Genomic DNA, 23936 nt, shown 5'->3' on the forward strand with positions numbered 1-23936 from the left:
TCTCACGTTAGATCACATTAAATTATAACAATGAGTATAGTAAAATTTTAGTCCAATGATTCAAAAATATTAAAATGAAGATTACATAATTAAATTATATCAAGGATTATGATTAGGTTAAAATATTAATGCAACGTCTCGGAAGTTTAACTGAAATTTATATAAATATATAGATTGTTCATTCTTATTTTACCAAAGTGCTAAATATTAAGACTGTTAGTAAGCTCAATCCAATTTAATTAATTTATAATGGTTTAGGCCATGTAATAGAACAGTGGGCGAGGTAATAATAACAGAGCAGGCAAATAAGGCAGAGGCCCATAACTAAGCTGAATTATTACAAAGGATTTTAAAAGACATCCTCTGTCACGACTCACGAGTACGTACGTACGTAGTAGTATACACCTACGCAAACTTATACCCCATAAGAAATAGCTAAACACAGACATATTTATTAAATGCGTATATTGATACCTAGTTGTCGTACTCTGAGTGTAAAAAGATTCCCTGTGTAGTATTGGAATTTCTTTTCTGGTTTATTCTTCTTCACTTCACTTCACAGTTTCAGACCTATCTTCGTTTCTTTGTTCTTCAGTTTGGGCAAAAAACTGCCAAAACAGGATTATTATTGTAAAAAGAGGAGTAATGGGAAATGCATGTGCATGTGATGTGTATTTCTCAATACGTCCACTCTTGAGGCAGAATCGTATCATTCTGGATACTTGCCGGCGCGTTCTGTGACCGGGGCTTCTGAAGTGAATACATTCCATCCCTGTTACTCACTAGAACATCTGCAGATCGTAATCATCATATTATCAAATTAAGATTCTTCCAAACAAATTGGATAAATATTAGTATAAGTTAATAATATTTGATAATATATTCACACTTCACATTCAATAACCGGGACATCATGCAACTTGCTAACGAGAATGGACTTTTGGGAACTGCTCTGCCTTCCAAAATCAAAATTGGGCAACCTAGATCCTTCCCCTTATTAGGTAGTGGGACCATCATAATTTCAACTATTTTTCATTACATGTAAAAATTGAAGATATATATAAAAGTTTATAACACAACACTTACACATTCTGTTCAGCTAATCAAACTAGGTCTTCTAGATAATTTTAACTAATCTTTAGGAGAAATATAAGTAAATATTATTAATTCTTTTTCCTAAATTAAAAATTTAAATAAATGTCACATAAAAATGGACAGATTCATAGACATTTAATGGTCTTAGAAGATCTAACAATTTTTTTTCATGAAAACTTGAAATGAAACAGTTTATTTCCCATTGTTTCTAAATTTATTTTTGAAATAAGCTTTTTAAAATTGTTTAACGATTATTTTAGTATAAACTCTTAGAACTGATTTTAAAACACAATAATAAAATTAACTGCATTTTTAAATAATTGTTTTTAAAAAATGCATGAAATTGAAAATCTCATCACATGTTTTAATTTTAGGAAAACATAATTATACTTGATTAAAATCTTAATTTTTCATTCCACTTTATAAAAATATAAGAAGATAAAAAATGCAAAAATATTACATTTTTTTTTTACAGCTTGCAAAATACTACTATTAGCACACACGGAAATTTTAAAATGCTAAACAATATAAAACAAATTAAAATTTTGATAATTACTAGTGTTAGGTTAGAAGAAAGGTAGCAATAAATACTGGGCGTTATTAGAACAAACTAGATCAAATAAAAGATGTTGAAAATAGAGTACCATGAAGAGGAGGGAAGCCACCGGCTTTGGGCCCAGACGTGGCAGCCATTTGGTCGAAGTGGAGTTGCAAAGCCTGGACAACTCTGGCAGGTATAAGAACAGTGGAGCAACCTTTACCTGACACATTGTACACGATATAAATCATTTCCGATGTAAGACGTGCCACGAATCAATTTTGTTGGCAAATGGCAATAAAGTTCTAATAAGGATAAGGATTTGTCAACATGAAGAAATTAGAATCTCCAAATTTGGTCACCAACTCTCTTAACTGTTTTTTAAGTAAATAATGTACTCAACATAAATTTAGTAAAAGCACACGATAGTTTCTGAAAATCATAAATTTAGATCTTAGTATTCTTTTTTTTTAGTGGGGCACAAAAAGATTAAAAATAAATTTAAAAATTTGAATTTTTTTTGAGATACTATTTTTCTTCCTTTTTTTTCTCTTTAAAAAAAGTTATTACTTTGTATTTCCCTCTCTTCCTTTTCTCCTTTCTTTCTCTTTCAAGTGGACCACATACAATATTAAATATTTTAAGGATCAAATTAGATTGTTATTTCATTTTCAATTTCCAAAAAGTGCATCTTGTTTGGGAGAATTTGGAATATTCTCAATAAGTAGATAAGAACCAATTCCTTTAAATACTGAAATCTATTAAAAAAAGGAATTCATCTCTCCTTATATACGTTTTCACATAAAAAATCTAAACATCTAACATGATAGTAAAAAAAAATTGTATTAATATATATCTTGGTTGTGGCAAAAGAAAAAACCACAGATCCGGAAGGATGGAGCTGGTACAGCATGTGATAATAAAATATTGGTTAGCAATGAGCCAACAACGTTCACAAGCAAAGTGGGAGGTTAGATACTAAAAAAAACTAAAGGGATATTTTAAATTTAATTATGTTATTATATTAGTTGAGACTAGATGCGAGACTCATGAAATTTCGGAACGGAAGATTAAGAGGTCCATGCGGATCTACTGCAAGTTGAAAATTAACTGGAGTTGAAGCCCTCACCATAAGTTTCTCTTTAGTTTATTTTTGTATTAATATTTTAACTGATGGTTGAGATTCATGCAGTAAAAAAAAAAAAATATTAAAGTGCAGGCAGAGTAGCGGGATAGAAGGGGTGGGACATAACATCTCATAAATAACAAATAGTAAAGGGATTGCAACTGGGATACTGCACATTCCATTACACTAACTAACTAACTGCAGAAAAAAAGTAATCATATAAGCAAGACGAAAAGATGGATCATGTATTGTATATATTACCTTGTTTGTTGGTTGAATCGGATGGGGTAGTGGCTACATCACCACGCGGCAAGAAGACGCCAGTCCCAGCTCTAGAACCGGGCCCTTTCAGAAACAGGACCCGCATCCCCGCACCGCCTTGCTGTGGGCCGGGTCGTGACGGACGGGCCCTCCGTCCGTTTCCTTTCTTGGCCTCGTATGTCTGCGCTCTACGCGTACTGGGTTTCCGCTTCGGAGACACCACCACATGCTCTGGCTTCACCCCAGACATCTATTACAAATAATAATATTCCATAACAACAAACAAGTTAGTTAGTTAGTTAGTTAATTAATTAAATTAAAGGTGAAACTAACAAAAATAGAAATAAAACACTCTTTATCTTACTTCAATGGCTCGAATCTGTTCCTGAATTAGAGATTGGTAAGAATAGAGTTCAATATTGGAGCTACGAAGAAGCTTGTTGTTGGAATTTCCTGTTTCGTTAAGCTTCATCTCCTCAACCGTTCCAAACATGTCGTAGCTGCTCTTCCAACAACACTCTTCAGGTGTAGCTGGCGCTGATGCCTCCTGAGATGAACCTTCTGGACTCCCCTGTTTTGAGTCCCGTGACTTCACCAGAAGAAACGGAATTTCCATTTTATTTCAAACTTATTAACTAATTTGTGTAATAATACTAGATAAACAAAATAGTACCGAATCAAGATCGATGGAAGAGAAATCGAAAGTGTCGTCATCTGGAAGCAAAAAGCGAGCCATGCGGTGAGTTAACTCGGAGATGAAATCGTCGTCGTTGTCCTTCATGGGAAGCTCGGGGAGCGGGTTTAAAGCTGAGGCGTGGTGGATGTCGTCTTTGTGGTTATGCTGTGACGAAACGACGTCGTGGTTGTCGTCAGGGAATAAGTGAGAAGGAAGCGAAGTGTGTAGTTCAACAGCCATAAATATGATAGGGGAGGAATTATGGGTGGAGAAGCATATAAACAGCACTGCTTCTTATGCTTGTTTGGGCAGTAAGTAATAACTGGGTTTGGAAAATGAAGCTACCGGGATTTAGTTACTTAATTAATAGGCAGATGAAGAATAGAATACTCGAGAATGAGAAAAAGAGAGAGAGAGAGAGAGGGTGGGCCCAGTGCCTGTTGGGGGTTGTGATCGGAGCTTTTTGATGCGCGGAGTTCGGTTTAGTAGTTGGACCATACATTGTCATTTACCTAGCTGTACAACTCAACTGCCATTTGTTGGACTTGGTATAAGTTCCACCCAAAACATGCGAACTACTCTAACAGTCTCCATCCCTATTCATTCTTTTCTTATTTCCCTTAACAACATTAATCATTTCATTTCAGTGTTTAGTTAGTTTGCAAGAAATTACTACTATCCATGTAATAACACATCTAATCTAACAATACCATATATATGTGCAGTTTAGGTTTTGTACTAATTGATTTAATTTGATATCTATGTCTATTTGTTTTATTGTTACTTTGTTATTATCATGTCACACAAACTATATTAATTAGGTCTAATAATCTGTTATTCTTTTATTTGTTAACCACTAAATTTGGCATTCATGCTTCTTAAAGTCAAAAGTCTACTCCCTACCCTTAAACTAGTTCCATTTGGATAAATTGTTGTTAACCAAAAAATAATATTGTTTTGCAATTAAAATTTGATGATTTTTTTTTTATGTAAAAAGTCAAAGCAACTAAAACACAGATCGAATGACAATCTTGATTCTTCAAAATTATAAAGAAAAATACATAGTAAACCTAACATTATACATACAGTTTAAGATTTTTGCATAACAAGAATGTGAGAATGGCGTCATCTTCAAATAAAAATGTGGGGGTGGGGAAGGGGGGATTGGAAATTTACATATACAATACGTATAGGTTTATTGTCATAATATAGTACCATAACTTGTGAGAGAAAAGCACACATGATAGGAATGACAACAATACAGGGGTAGTAGAAATTATATCATCAGGGTAGGTAAATTTAGAGTCTAAGATGGGTTAGTTTGAATTTGAAGGAGGAACATTAGAATCACACCTACTACAAGAGTTATTGTTAAGTTTAGCTTATCAGACTCGAGTCTATTTATCTTGATAAAAATGTCTCTTATGGTTTCTTTGTAGTATCCATGAATTCACACACACATGCGAGAAAATAATTAAGTTATAAGCTATTTTTTAAACATTTTATTTTTTATTAGGTTTTATGTTGTCTGTCATAAATATAAGGTAGGAAGTTAAAATAAAATCTCTTAAAAAGCTTATTCAATCAAAATGGTAAGGAAATTTTTTTACTCATATTGTTTAATTAATTTAAAATGTTAGTAAGAATTAAATTCAAGCTACTATGGGTGAGTTCACTTGGTTGAGCAATTGAGCTGAAGGATCTTCTTAAATTAGTGATAATGGCTGCTCATGATAGTAGAACAACAATTTGACTACCCATAAACACTTTGACAGTCAAATAAGAAGGTGATCCATTTTTTATGTCATATATGTGAGTTGTGTCGACTTGAGATTAACACATTAAACCTCGATTTGTCTAAGATTTGAGGCGTTGAGGTGTGACTTCAATTAATCTATAGTGTGTAACCTTGTTGGGTCCTAATTAGACATAAACCTGATTTATAATATATATTTGTGTAAATATATGTGAGTTTGGACGCCTAAAAGGTGTTTTATGTCCCACATCAATTATGTGAGTTGTGTCAACTTGAGATTGTCACAATAAGCCTCAAATATTTTGGGGGATTTAAGGCTTCGAAGTGTGATTTCAATTGGAATAGCGTGCAATCTTATTGGGTCTTACTCAAAAAAATAAAATTGGGTCTTAAATAGACGTAAGATTGATTTATAATGCATTTAATATTTTTACATTTCTCATACATATAAATGTGAGCTTTGATGTCCAAAAGGTGTTTCATTTTCCAGGTCATATATGTGAACTGTATCGACTTGAGATTGATACATCATACCTCAATTTGTTTGAGGTTTGACGTGTTGCGGTGTGAATTCAACAGAGTCCTAAGTGGACATAACACTGATTCATAACGTAAAGAATTTAATATTTTTACATTACACATATGTGTATGAATATATACAAGTTTTGACGCTCAAATAAAAATGTGTACCATTTCCCACTTCATATTTTAATATCAACCCTTGAGAAACATAATCCGTCAGCATGTACATGCTATAGTTATAGTTTTTGAATGCAATGTTATGGCGATATGCGAAGGCTTCTCTACAATTCAAGATTAAGAAGACCAAGAAGTAGAAACACTAAAGTCCTACTAAAAGGATTGAAATCAACTGGTTTTACAACATTTAGTCATTAAATATGCAAATATAATATAACAAAATCTTTATTGAGGTCGTTCTGTGTACTGGATTCAAGTGCGATATGCCTTTACTCGTTAAGGTTTATTGATGCATACAAAATGATATTTTGTGAATATTAAAGATGACAGAACTAGAGCACTTGCCAGCAAAAATAAACAATGCTGAAAACTGGTTTGCTGCAGTTCCTTTTGTTAAAGCAACATTGCCGTTCAAGCCAGCCTAATTATATACATCACTAAATTATCAAATGTCTACGATCTTATTGTGCTGAGGCCTAGTCACCATGTGATAGGTTTCTTCATTTCTACTTTCTTGTCCCCCTATGCTCGTGCTTAAAACTAATCATACAAATCATGACTCTTTCTCATCTAATAATTAACACTCATTTCATCAAATCAAATGTCCATGGCAAAGGATTGAAGTTCTTTATTCAGTTTTCACTAATTCTGCTACATTGTTATCATTCTTTCCATCTTATCTCTCTCTTGGAGTCATTGTTGCAGCCAATGCCATAATTCATCATACCAAGAAATATTACAAAAGCAAAACCAACCAATAAACCTCCTTTCATATCCTTTTTCATGGAATCACCTTATGCTTTCCTCAGAGCCACCTTCAAAGTTCCTTAAGATTGTACTTTTTGTCAAGAAATGGCCACAAAAGTCTCATGCACGTGGGCTCGAACGCCATGCTCTCACACTCCACCCTGCCCTTGCCAAAAGAGGCCATGATCTTCACAAATTCACCACTTCCACAAATTCCTCTTTCTCCAACTATTCAATTAACAACCTACGCTTTCACTTCTCCAAACCAACACCTGCTGGTTACCTTGACCAAGCTTTGGTTTGGGAGCAATTTCAAGCACAAAACTCAACTAGTAAACCATTTGACATTGTTCACACTGAGTGTTGGACTTAGGCACACACGATCTCTATATGTTACTAATTTGGCTGTCACTTGGCACGGAATTGCGTACGAGACCTTTCATTCTGACATCATTCAAGAACTCCTTAGAACCCCCCAAAAAACCACAGACAAAGGCTTTGACTGAAAGAGCTGTGAAGGTTGTTGAAGAGGTCAAGTTCTTCTCATATTATGCTCATCACGTTGCCACTAGTGATCATGCAGGTGATATCCTAAAGAGGGTCTACATGATTCCAAAGGAAAGGGTCCACATTATTCTCAATGGTGTGGCCCAACACGTTTTCAGGCCAGATGTTTCGAAGGGGAAGGACTTCAAAAAGAGGCATGGCATTCCGGATTCGAAGTCATTGGTGATAGGACTAGCTGGGAGGTTGGTCAAGGACAAGGGACACCCTTTGATGTTTGAAGCATTGAAGCAGACAATTGAAGAAAATAGCACTTTCCAAGATTGTAGCATGGTTGTGGTTGCAGGAGATGGTCCTTGGGGTGCACGATACAGAGATCTTGGGGAAAATATATTGGTTTTGGGGCCGTTGGAGCAAGCTGAATTGGCCTCTTTTTATAATGCTATTGACATTTTTGTAAACCCCACTTTAAGAGCACAAGGTTTGGATCACACTTTGCTATAGAAGCCATGCTGACTGGGAAGCCAGTAATGGCCACTAGGCTTGCAAGTATTGTAGGATCTGTAATTGTTAGCAATGAAATGGGTTGTGCATTTTCACCAACGGCGAGTGCTCTAAAGAAGGCCATATATGAGTTATGGGTTAGTGGGAGGGAAGTTATAGACAAGAAAGGTCAGGTTGCCATGCAAAGAGGTTTGCAATTGTTCACTGCCACAAAGATGGTGGCTGCTTATGAGAGACTTTTTCTTTGCATGTCAAGTGTAAATCATGAGGAACATTTCTGTGAATACCAACCATAGGGTAATTAAACTAGTATCAAAATAGAGGGTAAGAAGGGGTGGAAAAAAAACAGACATAAACTTGTTGTTTAGTGATCAGTATTTTTTTGAAGTCAATCAAATTAATCATTAACTACCACCACCGTCCACGCACATGCTTACATGATATCTTAATTCTTAAGGCAGTTCATAGTTAAGCCTAGGCATCAAGCTTTTCCTTAGGCATCAAGCTTTTTCCTTAGGCAACCCGCAACAGCCAGGAAAGTCTACTTTTCGTAATGCTGCTACTTGCACGGTACCCTATCTAAGCACATTAGCACAAATTGTCAAACACTACGATGTGATTGCATCTAAATTAATTCTGACTTGAACTTTTTACAATCTTGCTCAAATATGATCTCATCAGGAGGGCTCCACATGAATAAATTATGTACTTACAAAGTACATGTCTAGTTTTCCCTAGTTTTCTCAATTCTGTTTCAAAAAAACTTCAAATTAAGGGTCGGGAAAATAACATATATTTATAATTTTTGACCTAATTATGATTGATGAATGATATCAAAATATATTCTTGACATATTTTTGCTATTTGGTGTATGTAGGCATCAGGAAATAGAGGTACGCTAAGATTATTCGAGGAGAAAAACATGAAATTCGTTACAAAGTATGTTAAAAAATGTGTAAAAAAAAAATACTTGTAGTACTTATCAATCATGAATTTGAAAACTGTAATATGTATGAAGTCATAACTCTAAACTTTAGTGTAATCATTGTATAAAAAAGTCATGAATTTGAAATGGTAAAAAACTAAAAAAATTATAAGTGATATCACAAAAGAACTTGAGTTCAATAACATCAATCCCAAGACGGTTAGAGAATTAACAAAATTCATGGCTGTTTGTTTTAGATTTGGATAAAATAACTTGGAAAGAGAAAGTAAAATAATTTATTGTTTAAGAATAATATTTCAAAAGTAGATAAACTATAATAACAATATAAATGATTAATTGATTGGAAAATATCATTGGTAAAAACATTTACTTGTTTCAAAATTAATTCTACTCATCGCAAATTTGATTTAGAAAAACCAAACAAATACAAAGTTAATACTTTAAGAACGAATTCTCAATTGCAATTGAGATTTTGGGTTCCGCCAAAAAAGCCATCACTATCACATAAGATCATTATTTCCACCTGATTTTAGAATTAGTCACACCAATATCTATTATATGTAATTAAATCATGAAATGTCATGTGATTTATAATTAAATTTGAATTTTTTATTTTTACAATTCAAACCTAAGGAATTTATAGCAAAATTTATATTTATATTTTGATTTTTAATTTAATGTTTGATTAAAAGACTATTTTATCCCTAATTTCCTAATTTTGAATCTCATATGCTTCGTAGCCTTCTCACTGTTATCTCGGCACTAACGTCACGTGTGCCTCCTATCTCGTCAGCAACAACGACAGTCCTACCTCGCCACCAACCACGGTCCACGGCACACCACAATTCCTTTGCTTCTTCGTAATCTTTCTAGGTTCGCATTTCGAGTGAAAGATACGGAGTCCTGTTTCACACCGCTCTAAGTCAAGCAATATCGTTAAATATGCATAGCAACGTCAATTGGGGCAAAGCGTTGTGGAATTCTATGTCTATGTTTGTGGTATGCAAGGTGGGGCGTGAGAATAAAGAGTGACCAACTAACATGTCAGTCACACAAAATAAGAAAAGTTCAGTTTCTCATAAATCTCAAACAAACTTTTTATTATCTCTCTAAAATACTACTGATTAACTAGTTAGCTCATATAGTCGAATTTAAACTTTTTGGTCTATAGAGGATGAAGCTTTTTGTTTCCAATTTCTATGGAACCACCTTTCATGTTATTTACGGTATGGTTATTATTATGGAGATAGTATTATTGGAGTTAGGAGCCACCCCTACTCCTACACCATTGCCGTCTCCAACATGAGATTTCATTATTGAATTTTACATACACCAATCTGACTTATAATGAGTGACACAGAAATAACGATCATCACGTCATGATGACTTTATTACAACGTAGTCTGCTTGATTTTTTAAACTCTTATTGTCAGATTTTTTTCTAAGTTATTTATATAATACAGGATTTTTTTTTAACTTTCATAAAGAAAAAAACGTAAACAGCGACCTTCCATGCCAAGGCTGCAGAAATGGGGAGTTGTGGGACGATTTATTTCAAGTAACTAAGGAATTAGAGACCAGTAGTAATGTAATTAAGACGCACAGCAGTAGGAGGCAAAGAACCCATTTCTTCAGGCTGCTGTCTAAATTATGCCAGTAAGAATAGATAACGTAGTAAAGTAGAAAGGGAAATGAAAACAAAGGATGAAGGTTTGGGAAAATGATTTTTATTTAAAATTTGTGAAGGAAAAAGGAAAATTAGAAAATAATAATAATAAATCATTATTTCTTATATAAATTCTTAAAATAAAATAAAAAAAGATGAGATTTTTATAATTAAATCATTTTTTTTCTAACCGAACAGTCCCATAAGTTTTGTGTTTCATCAACTCATATTTCTACCTCATGGGAAAAGGTAGAAGTTCAAGAACCCAAAGTGAGATGAATTCCATTTCATTTTCAACCATTCCACGACTTTGTCGTACAAAGCAAAAGTAAAGAAATATTCATCAGAAGATCGTTGAGCGAATTTCCTTTCCATGTTTGGATAACAAGGTCTATATTGTTATTATGGACATTACAAGAGCATATTATGATTTAACTTATCGGGAGATGGTAATGTTCCCGTTAAATTAGCATATTTTGTTAACCAGTTGATTTATAAAGAAACATCAACCGACGGCATCTTAGAGCCACTCGTACATCAGAGTCTTGCAAGGGCACAGTTTCAATGTAAACAATAATACGCTGATTTCCCTTTGAATGCACAACTAAGCAATAGTTCCATCTGCATGAACGACACAATAAAGTAGCGAAAATAGCAGAAGATCACAACTACAAGAACAACTACTATGACTTGTTAGACTCCAGGAGAATAATAATAAAGGCTTACTATGAGGACGAAGAACTATCACCCTTGGGGAAGTCAAAATGCTTATGTATGGAGGTAATTGGCGGCCATCATTAGCTCCAGAGTTAATTCAGGTTCAATGGAAAATTCCGTCTCCTTCCCACTAGTAAGAGCAACATACTCAAGTCAATACAACCATTTTGATAGAAATTAGCATGACATAAAACGTGAGGTTTCATATCAAAGCTTTAGAGCTTGATTACCCAAAGGACACTATTACTTCCATGTTTCAACACATAAAAAACCCTCCAAAAGTATATGCTAATAATATAATACAGAGGTCATCCTCCCCCAGAGCATCCTTTGAAAGTAAGTATTTATTGGATTCGAGTAACAACAATCCATACAATAATTAAGGACAAGTTTCTTTCTGTATGATTAGGACAGGAAGAGTAAAAGAGGGGACTACAGATGGGGATCAAAAGGCCAAGAATCAAATGTTAAATTGTTCATTCAACTGTAATTTCACATACCCTACAAAGGACAACCTTTAATTGGTATAGCTATCTTTGGAATTCTTACAAGCTAAAGACAAATAAAATAAAATAAAAAAGAGGAAATAGACACCCAAAAAGCTCTATCTAACCAAATAGTTCAACAATAGATCTAGTACAAGTGCATGGGATACACAAAGAAACTCAACATGCAACTATACTAAACAGAAAGTGGGAACTCAGAGATGACTTAAGATTTATATATGCATAAGGTAAAATATTAAAAGAATTGTGTACAGTTAAACTTCTTCAATAGACCCTGAGATTATAAGACAGTGTGACACAAAGACCCAATCCCATGACACATCAAATCACGTAAAACCACATCTCTTGAATGGAGCACTAAATTCCATGATAGTTCGTGCTCCATAACATAGATAACTACCATCCAAGTAGGCATTAAAATAAACACATTTAGTCTTCTACATCAAAGAAAAATCAGGAAGAATCACTTTGTAGAATCAAATAATTCAACAAACTAACTAGAGTCCTCTTCCTCCCTGTTCTGATTGATCCTACTTTTTGTGCTTGCACAAAAAGACCTCACAATGCTTTGCCCAAATAAAAAATTGAATGCAACATGCATTGATTATGCACAGAATAGCTAGAAACAAGGTTGTTGAACATGCTAAATACTAGACCCTCACATCACAATTTACGTGGTCTAGTCAAGGAGATGTTGTTACTCCGCATTTGAATACTCAGAAAATCTTTGTTTTTTACCGAGAATCAAGCGCCGACATTTTTCATCCATAAATCATCATCGATGGATCTATTTTGAAGCAAATTGGTAGTTATGGGTGGGAGGGGGACTAACATTATTATTGCATTTCAAGGTAATAGTTTGCTCCCAATACAATCTAATATGATTTGTGAAATACACACCTAAGGCTTTTGATACAGCAGAATTCATTCATATTCAATTACAAAAATAAATAGCAGTCAAAGTGAAACGAAAGATAATGTCGTATATGGCAATGTGCGAACAGCGAAGAGGGAGAAAGAAAAACCTGGCGAATTGGAGATGCCAATAAAAGTACTGGCAAATCTTCTCGAGAATGGTGGTGCTGATCTCAGGAAAGGTAACTTCGCCGTGCTGCCTCTCAGCGAAACTCCCTATCAAAGAAATTATTATTATTATTATAGTTTTGAAACTTGGAACCCTAATTACAGTGAAAAGGGGATAAAATAAAATACTAGTATCGAACCTGGAGAAGTAAGCATGTTATGTATGGTCTGTGAAACTATTGCAGCTTCTTTGTCGACCACAAATTCGAAACCTTCGGAACTGATCAGCTTCACTGTGTCTTCTTTCTTCATCTTCTGATTCTGATTCTCTCTCACACACGCAAACCCCTCCTCTCCTTCTCGTTGCTAATAAGTAACGAATCAAATCAAATCAAATTGGAACCTAACCTAACCGATATCGTTTTTCTTTTTCTTTTTTTTTTTTCGTTTTAAAACTCATTGTTTTCTGGGAGGAATGGCTCGGAAGTTGGAACCACGCCTCGTTGGACGGACCAGTTTTTTTTATTTTAAAATTGGACCATAACCACTCACTAAAGCCCAACTATGTCTAAACTTTAAACCTTTACAAGACCAGAAAAAAAAAAAAAAAGATATGAAACTTTTAAATAAATTAACTTCTTTTTTTTTTTTTGCTGAATGGTTGCGCAAGGAACACCCCAAACCCAAAATCAATTAATAAAAAAAATACAGAAGTAGAGACATCCTCCAAGGAGTCACTTAGAAAATCAGAAACATAATTAAACAAAATTACATCACCTGGAATGGATAAACCATACTTAGCAAAACAATCATATCATCTAGCATATCAAAGCTGCTCTCATCAACAAAATCTTCATCTTCAACAACTGAGCAGTGACCCAATCTCCTAGAAAAAGCTTTTGATGCATCATTATCATCAATTTATCATTTTTATCTGTACTTTTATATTATTATAAATTTGTAAAAAGCTGGTTTTGTATTATTTAATGGGTATATAATGTTAATGTTAAAAACGTTTATCTTTCAACCAATCATAAATAACAGATGATTTGATTTATAAATTCTATAAATAACAGATGATTTGATTTATAAAATTATTATAAAATTCAATAAATTTATTAGTACACAATCTAATTTCTTTCATTTAATCATCATTATGATGAAAAGTTAGTGTTTTAATTATTATATTAAAAAAATTGTAGAAACCAAATATTTGTCAGAGACCGTGATCGAACTGAGGACCTCTAGTGTGCGAGACTAGATGTGATAACCTATCACACCACCCGAACCACAATTGCTTATTTTGAAAAAAGGTTTTATCTATTTATTTATTTAAAACAGATCGGAGACTATAAATTACAAAACTACTCGGCGTCTCGGCGGAGAGGTGAATTCGCAGACGAACATTCCGCTCCCATCGCATCTGTAACAATGGAAGCGCGCCATGCAACTCTTGGTCGACGAACGGTACAATACAAACAACCTTTCTCAATCACCATTCATTGCATTCTCTTTTCATTTTATTTATTTTCTTCTGGATTCGATCAATTTCTTCGGTTTTTGTTCGTTCATCATTACCTATATTTTTTGTTGTTGAATTTTTACGGTTGATCGCATGCACAGTTGGAGGAAATTCGGCAAAAGAGGGCCGCGGAGAGATTGAGTAAAACCTCTTCGGGACCAGATCTCACGCAGGTTCCCAGCACCTCCGGTCAGAATTATCCTCCACGAGAATGAACCTAACGTGTATTTATTATTATGATTATTCCATTTCTACGTGCCTTATTTTCTTCATTTCAAAACAATTTCTTTTCCTTCAGAGATTGCGGGAATGAGCAAGTCCGAGAGCGCAAATAAGCTCTCTGAGGTAACATCTTTTCTGTATTATTTACTAATCATCTTATTCATTCTGTTGTCTTTGAAAACGACAATTTATCGGAATCTATATCGAACAAATTTGAACTGTAACTGCGTTGTTTTTGTGCGTATACTCTTTTGTAGACAGATCTTAGTGCTCTATTGTCTCAATTGAAAGGACTGCAAAAGAAGAACACGGAGTTGGAGGAAGAAAACACAAAAATTAGTTTAAAGGTGAAGATTCAAATTGAATATGCACCTGCTGTTTATTTATTTATTTATAAATCTACGAATTAAAGGAACAACCTAGGCTGATTGTATTTTTTGTCTATTGTTGCAGCTTCAAACGATGGAAATTGATAATGAGACAATGCACAAGCAATTAAATGATGTGGTAGGCAAAAAAGATTGATAATGAATTCTCTATTAGTTTGAGTTACAATTTTGTTAATTAAGAAGAATAGTATTATCTCATGAACACCCCAGAGTTAGCATCAACTTAGTTAATTTAGTGCTAATTACTGCAGCACTTCATGTATGAATATTGGAATTGGAATAGTTTTGAAATTTATATATCAGCTATAAACCCCCAGTTCAACTCGTGCAGGAACAAAATACAGTGCCATCTCTAAGGAAAGCTCTGAGGGATGTCGCAATGGAGAAAGATGCTGCAGTTGTTGCACGGGTAATTTTATTCAAACATTTTTTCCTGTCTCCTGGTTTCACCTTGTTTTTAATCTTTCACAATTCCTATTAGACCTTACATACTAGTGCAGGAGGACCTTTCAGCACAGCTTCGTACCCTGAAGAAACGTCTTAAGGAAGCAGAAGATGAGCAATATCGTGTATGGTTGATTTTACTAAAACACTAAGTGAAGGACCATTTTTTTGTTCTTACTTCCTAGAGTCTTATTGACTATATTGGTTTAGGCCGAGGAAGATGCAGCAGCGTTGAGAGCAGAATTGAACTCAATTCAGCAACAAGCAATGACTAATACAGTTAGCACAATTTCATCATTTGGTAATCCACCCGATCATTTTCAAATTCAAAGATTACAAAAGGAGCTAGATGATTTAAAACTGGAACTGCAGGTTGTGTTATGATTATGTTATTGACATTTTGGCATCTTTTCTTTATTTCCTTTTTCTGTTATTTGTCTGATGGTGATTAAAATTTATAGCGAGAATCACTTTTGAGGCACCAGGAGCAGGAACAATTAGCAAAAGAGCAAGCCTGCATTGCCTCACTGATATCTGAAAAGCAGGAGTTGGAAGAGAAACTCATGTCCATATCTAGAGAGCCTGCAGGTTCTTCTCATGAAAACTTTTGTATAATCTATACTAAATTTGTAATGACGTAATGAAACAAAAGCATGCCACCAATCCATTATATAAGCAGTTGCACTTCTTTGATGCTTTATGCTGTCCTAGTGTCTTTGAATCTCAATGGCATATGCATGAATTCAAGTTCTTCAAAATTGCAGAAATTGTTTGAAGCATTCTTTTTTTTTTTAACTATTTGTTGATTATTACTACCCCATGTTTTCCTTATGGAATACATGCCTTATAATTACCAGGAGTGGGTCTCCTGTTACTGCCTTCTGGCTTAAATTAATGTAGATTCGCATCTGCCCATATATTTATGCCATGAATTCTTCATTGTACTTAGTACATAAGAGTGGCTATTTTGTAGCAAGGATTTTTATGGTCTCTATTTTATACCAAGTCACATGCAGTTGACTTGATATTTCATCTTGTTAAATTGGTGTACTATAACACGGCATTCACCTTGGTTTGTATATTTTGCAGAAGCCTCAGATAAAGCTGCTCACAAAGCATTTTCTTTGGTGAGAAAAACTTCTTCCATATGGATTTTTCACTATTTAGTGAATTTTCAGTTTTCTGTATCTGTTAGCTAATCAAATTTATTGACAAGAAATTTAAGTTACTATTTCAATCAAACCATTGGTCAGTTATTAGCAAAATTACTAGTATCTGTGTTCAATGTTGTCTAGTTTAGGTTATGCATGATTTAGGATGTGGAAAATAAGGAGGGGAGTGATGAAGTTAGATTGGAAGGTTTGGATTTTTACTTGATGTATGTATCATTGAGGGGAGGTGGAAATCACTTTCAATTCTTTGAAGTATAAAAGTAATAGCCAAAATTTGTGGGCTGGATTGTACATGAGCCACACTTCTTTCCAACCTTCCCATATTTTCAATATACCAAGCAAGTGTGAAATGATTTTCAATTTTCATTGGTAATTTCCAACTCTCTTGTAATTATGTGGCATGGATGTTTTGGCAATTGATGATGAATGACCTAAATTATTAACTCCAACCCCATTTGCAAACTAATATATTTGTTGCTTAATGGCCATCCAACCATTTTGCTGATGGTTAATTTGCTTTGGTTAAATGTTGTTTTGAATTTTCTAAATCTCAGGAAGACAAGCAGAAACTTGATAGGCAGTTGTATGATATGGCTATAGCCATTGAGAGGTTGGAAAGCAGTAGGCAGAAACTTCTAATGGAGGTAAACTCTCTATATCCAAATTTTGCTCTGTATATTCTCTTGTTAACAAAAAAAAAAAGCACCTTTGCCGTGTATATTTCATCTGATGGAGTGTTTGGTTTGTCATCTTGTTGGCAGATTGACTCACAATCTACAGAAATAGAGAGGCTTTTTGAGGAAAATTCTAGTCTCTCAAATTCATACCAAGAGGCAATTGGAGCAGCAGCGAGATGGGAAAACCAGGTAACAATCAGCATCACAGGTTTGACTAAATATAATTTATGGTTACTGGTTTAACCGTTTAGGGTCTCATCTGTACAACCGCGATTTACTGGATTTCTCTTCTAAAATTCTTACTGTTACTTGTGTTGACCTTTGACTCTTCAGGTGATGGATTGTCTTAAGCAAAATGAAGAGCTTCGTGGGATTCTAGATAATTTGAGAATGGAACAGGCTAGGGGTTTGCCAGACTCTTCTAAAAATGGGGCACATGAGATTGCTTCCTTGGCATCTATGAAGGTTAGTAAAATACTCATGACATATTTGTTCCTCTTTGTTGTTAGTTCATGTCATTGATTTGTTGGGTTCTGATCCTATGAGTCAAAAAGTTCATTTTTAAAATGAGTTGTCTATCCAGAATTGTCTGATTTTGTTTGAGAAATTTTCGGGGGATTGGGGTTGATTGAGGTCTCTATGTAATACTCTACGCTTTGTCAATTCATACCTTAAATTTTTGCACTTTTTTTTGTTTGCTTGGCAGGGCCAACTTGTGACAGAACAGAGCAGAGCAGAGGCGCTATCTGCAGAAGTCATGCAGCTTTCTGCTCAACTTGAACAAGTCAAACAAGCATATGATGGTCTTGCACGCTTGTAAGACTCTCTCTGTTTTTTCGCTGTATCAAAGCCCACACATTCATTCATTCTAGCATTTGGTTTCTTACATTATTCATTAATGTGATCAACAATATTGCAGCTATAGGCCAGTGCTGCGCAACATTGAAAGCAATCTCATAAAAATGAAGCAAGACAACTCGTTGGCTGTACGATGATGGTAATGAGCAGTTTCATGATGATATTCCGGTTGTAATTGTGAAGCCCTTCTTTGAAGACATTTCCAATGCCCACAGAATTGTTTTTAACCATTTGATGTTATTAGTTTGGTAAAAGTGGAACGAGATGGCTCAGTAACTGGTGGTAATGGTTCTTCATTCTTGAGCTGTTTTGTTTTGTGGTAATACTCTGCATAAGAAGCCCTTGTTATACCCAAACGTGAATTTGTAAAACTTGTCATTCTTTATACTAATATTAATTTGTAAACAAGCACAACCATTTTATGGAGTATGATTTTGATGATAGTTTTGTACAAACCAAATTTTGACGGAAAGAGATGTTATAGGGCGCGTACTTTTCAAGTTAAAAAATGTCCAAAATTTTTATAATAATTAAGTAAATATAAAAAGGACAAAAAAAACCTTTAAAAATGTGTTCTAACGATAGAAAGCATGATTCAATTTTTTTCTTCATAAAAACACTTTATTTGGAGTCACACCCTTAGCCTTTTATTATTTGAATGGTATCATTCGATGCAATTCGATTAGTTATCTACTTGTATTATAAGATGAATGTTAAGCGACTTTAAATCTTATGATACGTAAACGAATCAGTATACTTTTATATCATTGATATGAATCATACAAATAATAATTTTTTCTTCTAAAATAACATTATTTGTTCTTTATAACTTCTTTCACCAATTCTTATGAAAATAAATTGAAAAGTCACAATTTCCATGGTTAAATGGAAAAGACTAAGAAAGTACTTATAAACACAATTCTATTTGATTGTTTAATTAAATCATTTTTTCCATAATAGAAACTTTAAACAATTAATTTTAAAATAAATGTTTTTTATATAAGTATTTTTTAAAAGAAGTAAATAATAGGTGAGTTTGTTTAAACTTAAAAAAGTAACTTTAAATTAAATGCTTTTTATATAAATATTTTTTGAGAAGCAATTAGGATTTGTTTCTCAAGGTGTATGTGTTTAAACTTAAAAAAATAAATTTAAAATAAATATTTTTTATATAAGTGTTTTATTAAGAAAGAGATAGGATTTGCTTCTTAAAATAAATAGATTTTTTTTAAGTAAAAATACTTATTTCAACCTATATGAACTAATTTGTTTAAACTTATTTGTCAAGTAAATTTCAGTTTTTTTTTAATGTGTTTGTCTAAACTAAAAAAAATCTGTTTATTTTAAGAAGTAAATTATATCCATTTTTTTAAAAAATACTTATTTTAAAATTTCTTTTTTTTTTAAGTTTAAACAAATGACACTAAAATAAACAGAAAAATATTTTTTAAAAACAGAAACAGTTTAGACAAAACACATTAAAAAATACTTATTTTATTAAAATAAGCACTTATTTAATAAATAAGTTTAATTAAATTGACCCAGAATAACTAATAACAAAATAAAAAACCGTGTTGCACAAATGAACAATATATATAATCTACGTGGAACGTGGAAGGAAGTGAATAAATAAATTTAAAAAATTTAGTATATATTTAAAATTTGAAATGATAATTATATAAAACTTACAAATAAAAACTAAGAAAGACACACAAAATTTAGTACTTTTCTTGAAAATTAGGGAAAGTAACTTCTAAAGTATATCACAAAAACATTTATTTAAGAAATATATCCAAGTGAGCTTTTAACAAAAATTCAAATCGGTTGGATTATTACAGTATTCTTCCAATGAAGGCTTACTAAACACACACTCAATTACTAAACAGAATGAGTTAATCGAGTCTGTCTTTTGGGTGTTGGGTCATTCTTGTTTTCACCACTCTTCTGCCTTTCTGCTTCTATTTGAGCTCTCAGAACAACTTCTGCAGCAGTAAGTCCATTGTTCTCATCCTCATCAAAATTAACCTCAGTCTCATCATCATAGGCAGCATTCACACCACTTGGTCCTGCAACTGCAACATTCTCGTCATCACTGCCATAATGCTCACCAACATCATCTTCCTTCCCTTCACCAATTTTGACACCTGTCATATCATCATAATTAGTACTAAACTAAATTAATCTCACTTCAATAGATAATGGTTAGTTAGCAAAGCCAGTCTCATCTTCAGTATGGGGAGTATTATTCCTACCACTAGGTCCTGCAACATTCGTCTCATCCTTATCATCATGTTCCTTGATTTTATTTTTGGCAACTGGTAAGGTAGAATAAATGTCACCAGTATTGACACCTGTCATATAATATGATAATTAGTACAACATTAACTTAATCTCACACTTCAATGGATAATTAGCATTCAAAGCCATTGTAAAAAGCATTAATTTTATCAATTCCGAATGCACCACTTCTGAAAGGAACAAAGCATACATCCAGGAAAAAGTCTTTTTATTATTGCGTATAAGAAATTGCGGAAATTTGTAATAAACAGCAAAGACAACACGAAAATCGTCAAGTTGGAATGCACGCATATAGTAAGACATGTCTTCAATGATAAAAAATGAAGTACATTATGTACATATACACAAAAGTTGAAATAAGTTATAACATCAGGACGACTTTGATTTAACAAAATATTTGTTGCACTCATTTTTAATTACAAATAAAAATGTCACCTTGGTATGTCCTTCCTGTCCCTTATTGAAGGAAAATGTTACATAACGGGAAACGTAATTGAAATGAAAAAAGAAGTAACAAATACTAGAATGCTATACAAAACTCACATCTTGATAGGGTATATGATAAGAATAGCAGTAAGGAGCTCCAAATAGCAAAGCCCAAGAAGCAAAGCAACACCCCATGCTCATGAAAAACTACGTATTAGATAGATAGCCATGCACACATGCACGAATGAAGAAAACAAACATCTTCTAGAATGAATAATACCGTTAGAATCTAATGTTGTTAGAATATTATTGATTCTGTTAAAGCTCTCTGTTATGGCCATTAAGCCTTGTTCCTTCTGTAGCAACTATAAATGTACCAAATATGCAGGGTGAAGAAAGGAAGGAAGAAGCATGTTCTCTGTTTTCTCTCTCTATCTCTCGCTCTCATCTATTCTCTCTAGGGAGGTTAATTGGGCCTTAAATACCAAGCATAACATTGGTGCTTTCATTGCACAACAAAGGCGGACGCAACTCATTCTAGGGTGTCCGCATAGCGCTTCGAAGACGCAATCGCGAAGCTTACAGCGTCTCAGCTTGCCATGAATACGAAAATTGACGATCTTCTTTAGCGTATGACGCAACTTGAAGCAAACCAGCAACCACTGCAAACGCCACCATCTTCTTCGGTAGGACAGACGCCACCGGCATGTAGTTCAGTGCATCGTCTGGAACCGCCGTTGGCGCAACTTATTTCAAGTTAGGCAAACGGTACTGCGGTCCTTTCCTTCGTCACCTTGAGGACAAGGTGGTGTTTGAAGCCCACGGGAATGATACGAATAGCAGTAAGGAGCTCCAAATAGCAAAGCCCAAGAAGCAAAGCAACACCCCATGCTCATGAAAAACTACGTATTAGATAGATAGCCATGCATGCATGCACGAATGGAGAAAACAAGCATCTTCTAGAATGAATAATACCGTTAGAATCTAATGTTGTTAGAATATTGTTGATTCTGTTAAGCTTTCTGTTATGGCCGTTAAGCCTTGTTCCTTCTGTAGCAACTATAAATGTACCAAATATGCAAGGTGAAGAAAGGAAGGAAGATGCATTTTCTCTGTTTTCTCTCTCTATCTCTCGCTCTCGTCTATTCTATTCTCTCTAGGGAGGTTACTTGGGCCTCGAATACCAAGCATAACAATATATATCTCACATGCTATCAAACTATAAGAAAATCTTTTAATCAATTACAATAAACTTTAACCTTATGATATATATATACCACCATTTTCAGGTTCACAATCACCACTATCACTATTATCAGTACGTTCCTGCCCAACCTCTGCAAAATCAATGTAATTGTCATTTAAGATATTTATGTAAGAAAGGAGACATGAAAAAGTACAAAAAAATTATAAACTATTTTCTTTTTTCCATAACCATTACCATAAAAGCAAACGACTCACCCTAAAAAAAATGGTCAAAACACTAGGGAAAAGCTTTGCATGCAGGGTATTCATGCTTCTTTTAGAAATTAACCCACGCACATAAATCTCAAAAGACAAAATTACAGAATTCATTTTCCTTTTCTATGCTTAATCAAAAAGCACTTTAATTATATTGAGCAAACACAAAAAACAACTTAATGAGTAATTGAAGGATGAAAAAGATTGGGTTTTGTTTGTGGTGACCATAAAGATGGACTCCACCTAACTAAAATTAAACAAGTTGTTCATTATCATTGAAGACGAGAAGTAAAGAAATTACCTTGATGACGGAAATGTTATGTGATTCTTTATCTTCACTCATTTTCGGACAGAATTGGAAGATGGAGACAAGTAAAGTGAGGGAAGAAGAAGTAGTGTCGTACATGACTCATTTTTTGTGCACAACAAAGATAATGTATACATAATGTAAATCTGTGTTATTTAAGATAATGTTAAACTAGTAATTAAAATATTCAAAATAATGTAAAATATAACACTAATATATAACAATTATTGCTTTCCAAATATATTATGTTAAAGTATTTATATCACATAAAGATATATTTATTAGTTTAAATTAATGCAAAAATTATCGTTCGTTAGAGTAATTAATTTTAGTTTCTTTTATTACAAAAAATATAATTGGTATTCGTGTTTATTTTTTGTTAGAAATTTTGTCTATATTTATTCATTTTGGCTCATTGGCTTCAAATCAAGATTGACTTTTTATTATGTTATATCATCATTGTTTGTTGTTTTATCATTTGTTTGGATGCCTTTCTTAATCTTTATCTCAATTAATGTTTATTTGAAGAATATCGATCTTAGTTACTTTCAAATTGTTTATGAAAATTAAATGTTTAATTCTCTTCAATTGATAATGTTATTTCTTGTCTATCTTATGCATTAGTCATTGATCTTTGTTAATTTTGCATTTTCAGTTACCAATGTCATTAATGTTTTGCTTAGATTAAGAGTTAATAGAGATGAAACAAATAGAAAAGCAAAAAATGAAGAAGAATTATATAGTGAAAAGGATATGTTGTTTATATAGATACAAATAAATTATAAAAAATATAGATACAAATAAGAAGAAAAGAAGAAATTTTTTATCAACTTGGTTGGATAATGGAAAAGAGAACAAGAAGAAATAATAAATATTAAAAAAATTATATTAATGAAAAAATTAAATGTAACTTACAAATATGAAGTTTTTATCATATTATTTTATAATATAATTTTTATTTATTTTTTGTTATAAAAGTATTTTTTAAAAATATTTAAATTACTAAAAAAATGAAACATCACTTATATATTCCTTCCTATTTTATGGCTTATGACGAGTAATTATTTTCATATTTAGGTCCTACAAATTTACCTCCTTGGACCTTAATTTCCACCCAGACCATGGAAAATGATTTCATGCGTATATGTTTTGTTGTGATGAGAATTGAACTTACTGTGCGACTAATGAAGCAATGAGATATAGCTTCTTCTGCATTATTTTTCTTGGCAAAAATGATTTGATAGGCAAGCATGCCTATTTTATGCACGATCAAACACACGCTTCATCCAAACATGAAAATTATGTATGATTATTATGATATACATTATTATTGTTGTACAACCAAAACGTAATCCAATATAAACACAAATTAGTGAAAGAAAAATTTAAAATAATA

General features: G+C 33.2%; 3 protein-coding genes and 1 pseudogene across 3 annotated transcripts; 2 read left to right on the forward strand and 2 right to left on the reverse strand.

Moving 5' to 3' along the window:
- Positions 1-300: 300 nt before the first annotated feature.
- Positions 301-4141, reverse strand: LOC100819371 (uncharacterized). Its single transcript, XM_003546957.5, has 5 exons — positions 3694-4141; positions 3385-3609; positions 3021-3270; positions 1740-1856; positions 301-791 (listed from the first exon to the last, which is right to left on the reverse strand). Exons 1-5 carry the CDS (start codon positions 3934-3936, stop codon positions 679-681), a joined length of 948 nt encoding a protein of 315 aa, XP_003547005.1. The 5' UTR covers positions 3937-4141; the 3' UTR covers positions 301-678.
- Positions 4142-6758: 2617 nt separating this feature from the next.
- On the forward strand, positions 6759-8237 carry LOC100819903 (uncharacterized; annotated as a pseudogene).
- Positions 8238-10862: 2625 nt separating this feature from the next.
- Positions 10863-13099, reverse strand: LOC100500097 (uncharacterized). The gene is given in 4 exon segments (NM_001249830.2): positions 10863-11139; positions 11245-11365; positions 12767-12872; positions 12965-13099. Coding segments are annotated over 3 exon segments (297 nt in total). The 5' UTR covers positions 13077-13099; the 3' UTR covers positions 10863-11139; positions 11245-11286.
- A 979-nt stretch (positions 13100-14078) lies between these two features.
- On the forward strand, positions 14079-18491 carry LOC100802307 (girdin). Its single transcript, XM_003547145.4, has 15 exons — positions 14079-14231; positions 14388-14475; positions 14585-14631; positions 14766-14855; positions 14962-15015; positions 15229-15306; positions 15398-15466; positions 15552-15713; positions 15803-15929; positions 16431-16468; positions 17068-17157; positions 17275-17379; positions 17524-17655; positions 17897-18006; positions 18110-18491. Exons 1-15 carry the CDS (start codon positions 14196-14198, stop codon positions 18183-18185), a joined length of 1302 nt encoding a protein of 433 aa, XP_003547193.2. The 5' UTR covers positions 14079-14195; the 3' UTR covers positions 18186-18491.
- The last annotated feature ends 5445 nt before the right edge of the window (positions 18492-23936 follow it).

The sequence above is a fragment of the Glycine max genome, chromosome 15 (assembly GCF_000004515.6).
Source record: "Glycine max cultivar Williams 82 chromosome 15, Glycine_max_v4.0, whole genome shotgun sequence".
In the NCBI taxonomy this organism is placed as follows: Eukaryota; Viridiplantae; Streptophyta; class Magnoliopsida; order Fabales; family Fabaceae; genus Glycine; species Glycine max.

What these genes read in the sequence shown, in the direction of transcription:
- LOC100819371 (XM_003546957.5), bottom strand. Translation starts at nt 3,936, where the DNA reads ATGGCTGTTGAACTACACACTTCGCTTCCTTCTCACTTATTCCCTGAC. An exon ending in CTTCCATCGATCTTGATTCG is followed by an intron (nt 3,610 to 3,693) that starts GTACTATTTTGT and finishes CTTCTGGTGAAG; the next exon opens with TCACGGGACTCAAAACAGGG. An exon ending in AACAGATTCGAGCCATTGAA is followed by an intron (nt 3,271 to 3,384) that starts GTAAGATAAAGA and finishes TATTTGTAATAG; the next exon opens with ATGTCTGGGGTGAAGCCAGA.
- LOC100802307 (XM_003547145.4), top strand. Translation starts at nt 14,196, where the DNA reads ATGGAAGCGCGCCATGCAACTCTTGGTCGACGAACG. An exon ending in GCGCAAATAAGCTCTCTGAG is followed by an intron (nt 14,632 to 14,765) that starts GTAACATCTTTT and finishes ACTCTTTTGTAG; the next exon opens with ACAGATCTTAGTGCTCTATT. An exon ending in CTCACAAAGCATTTTCTTTG is followed by an intron (nt 16,469 to 17,067) that starts GTGAGAAAAACT and finishes TCTAAATCTCAG; the next exon opens with GAAGACAAGCAGAAACTTGA.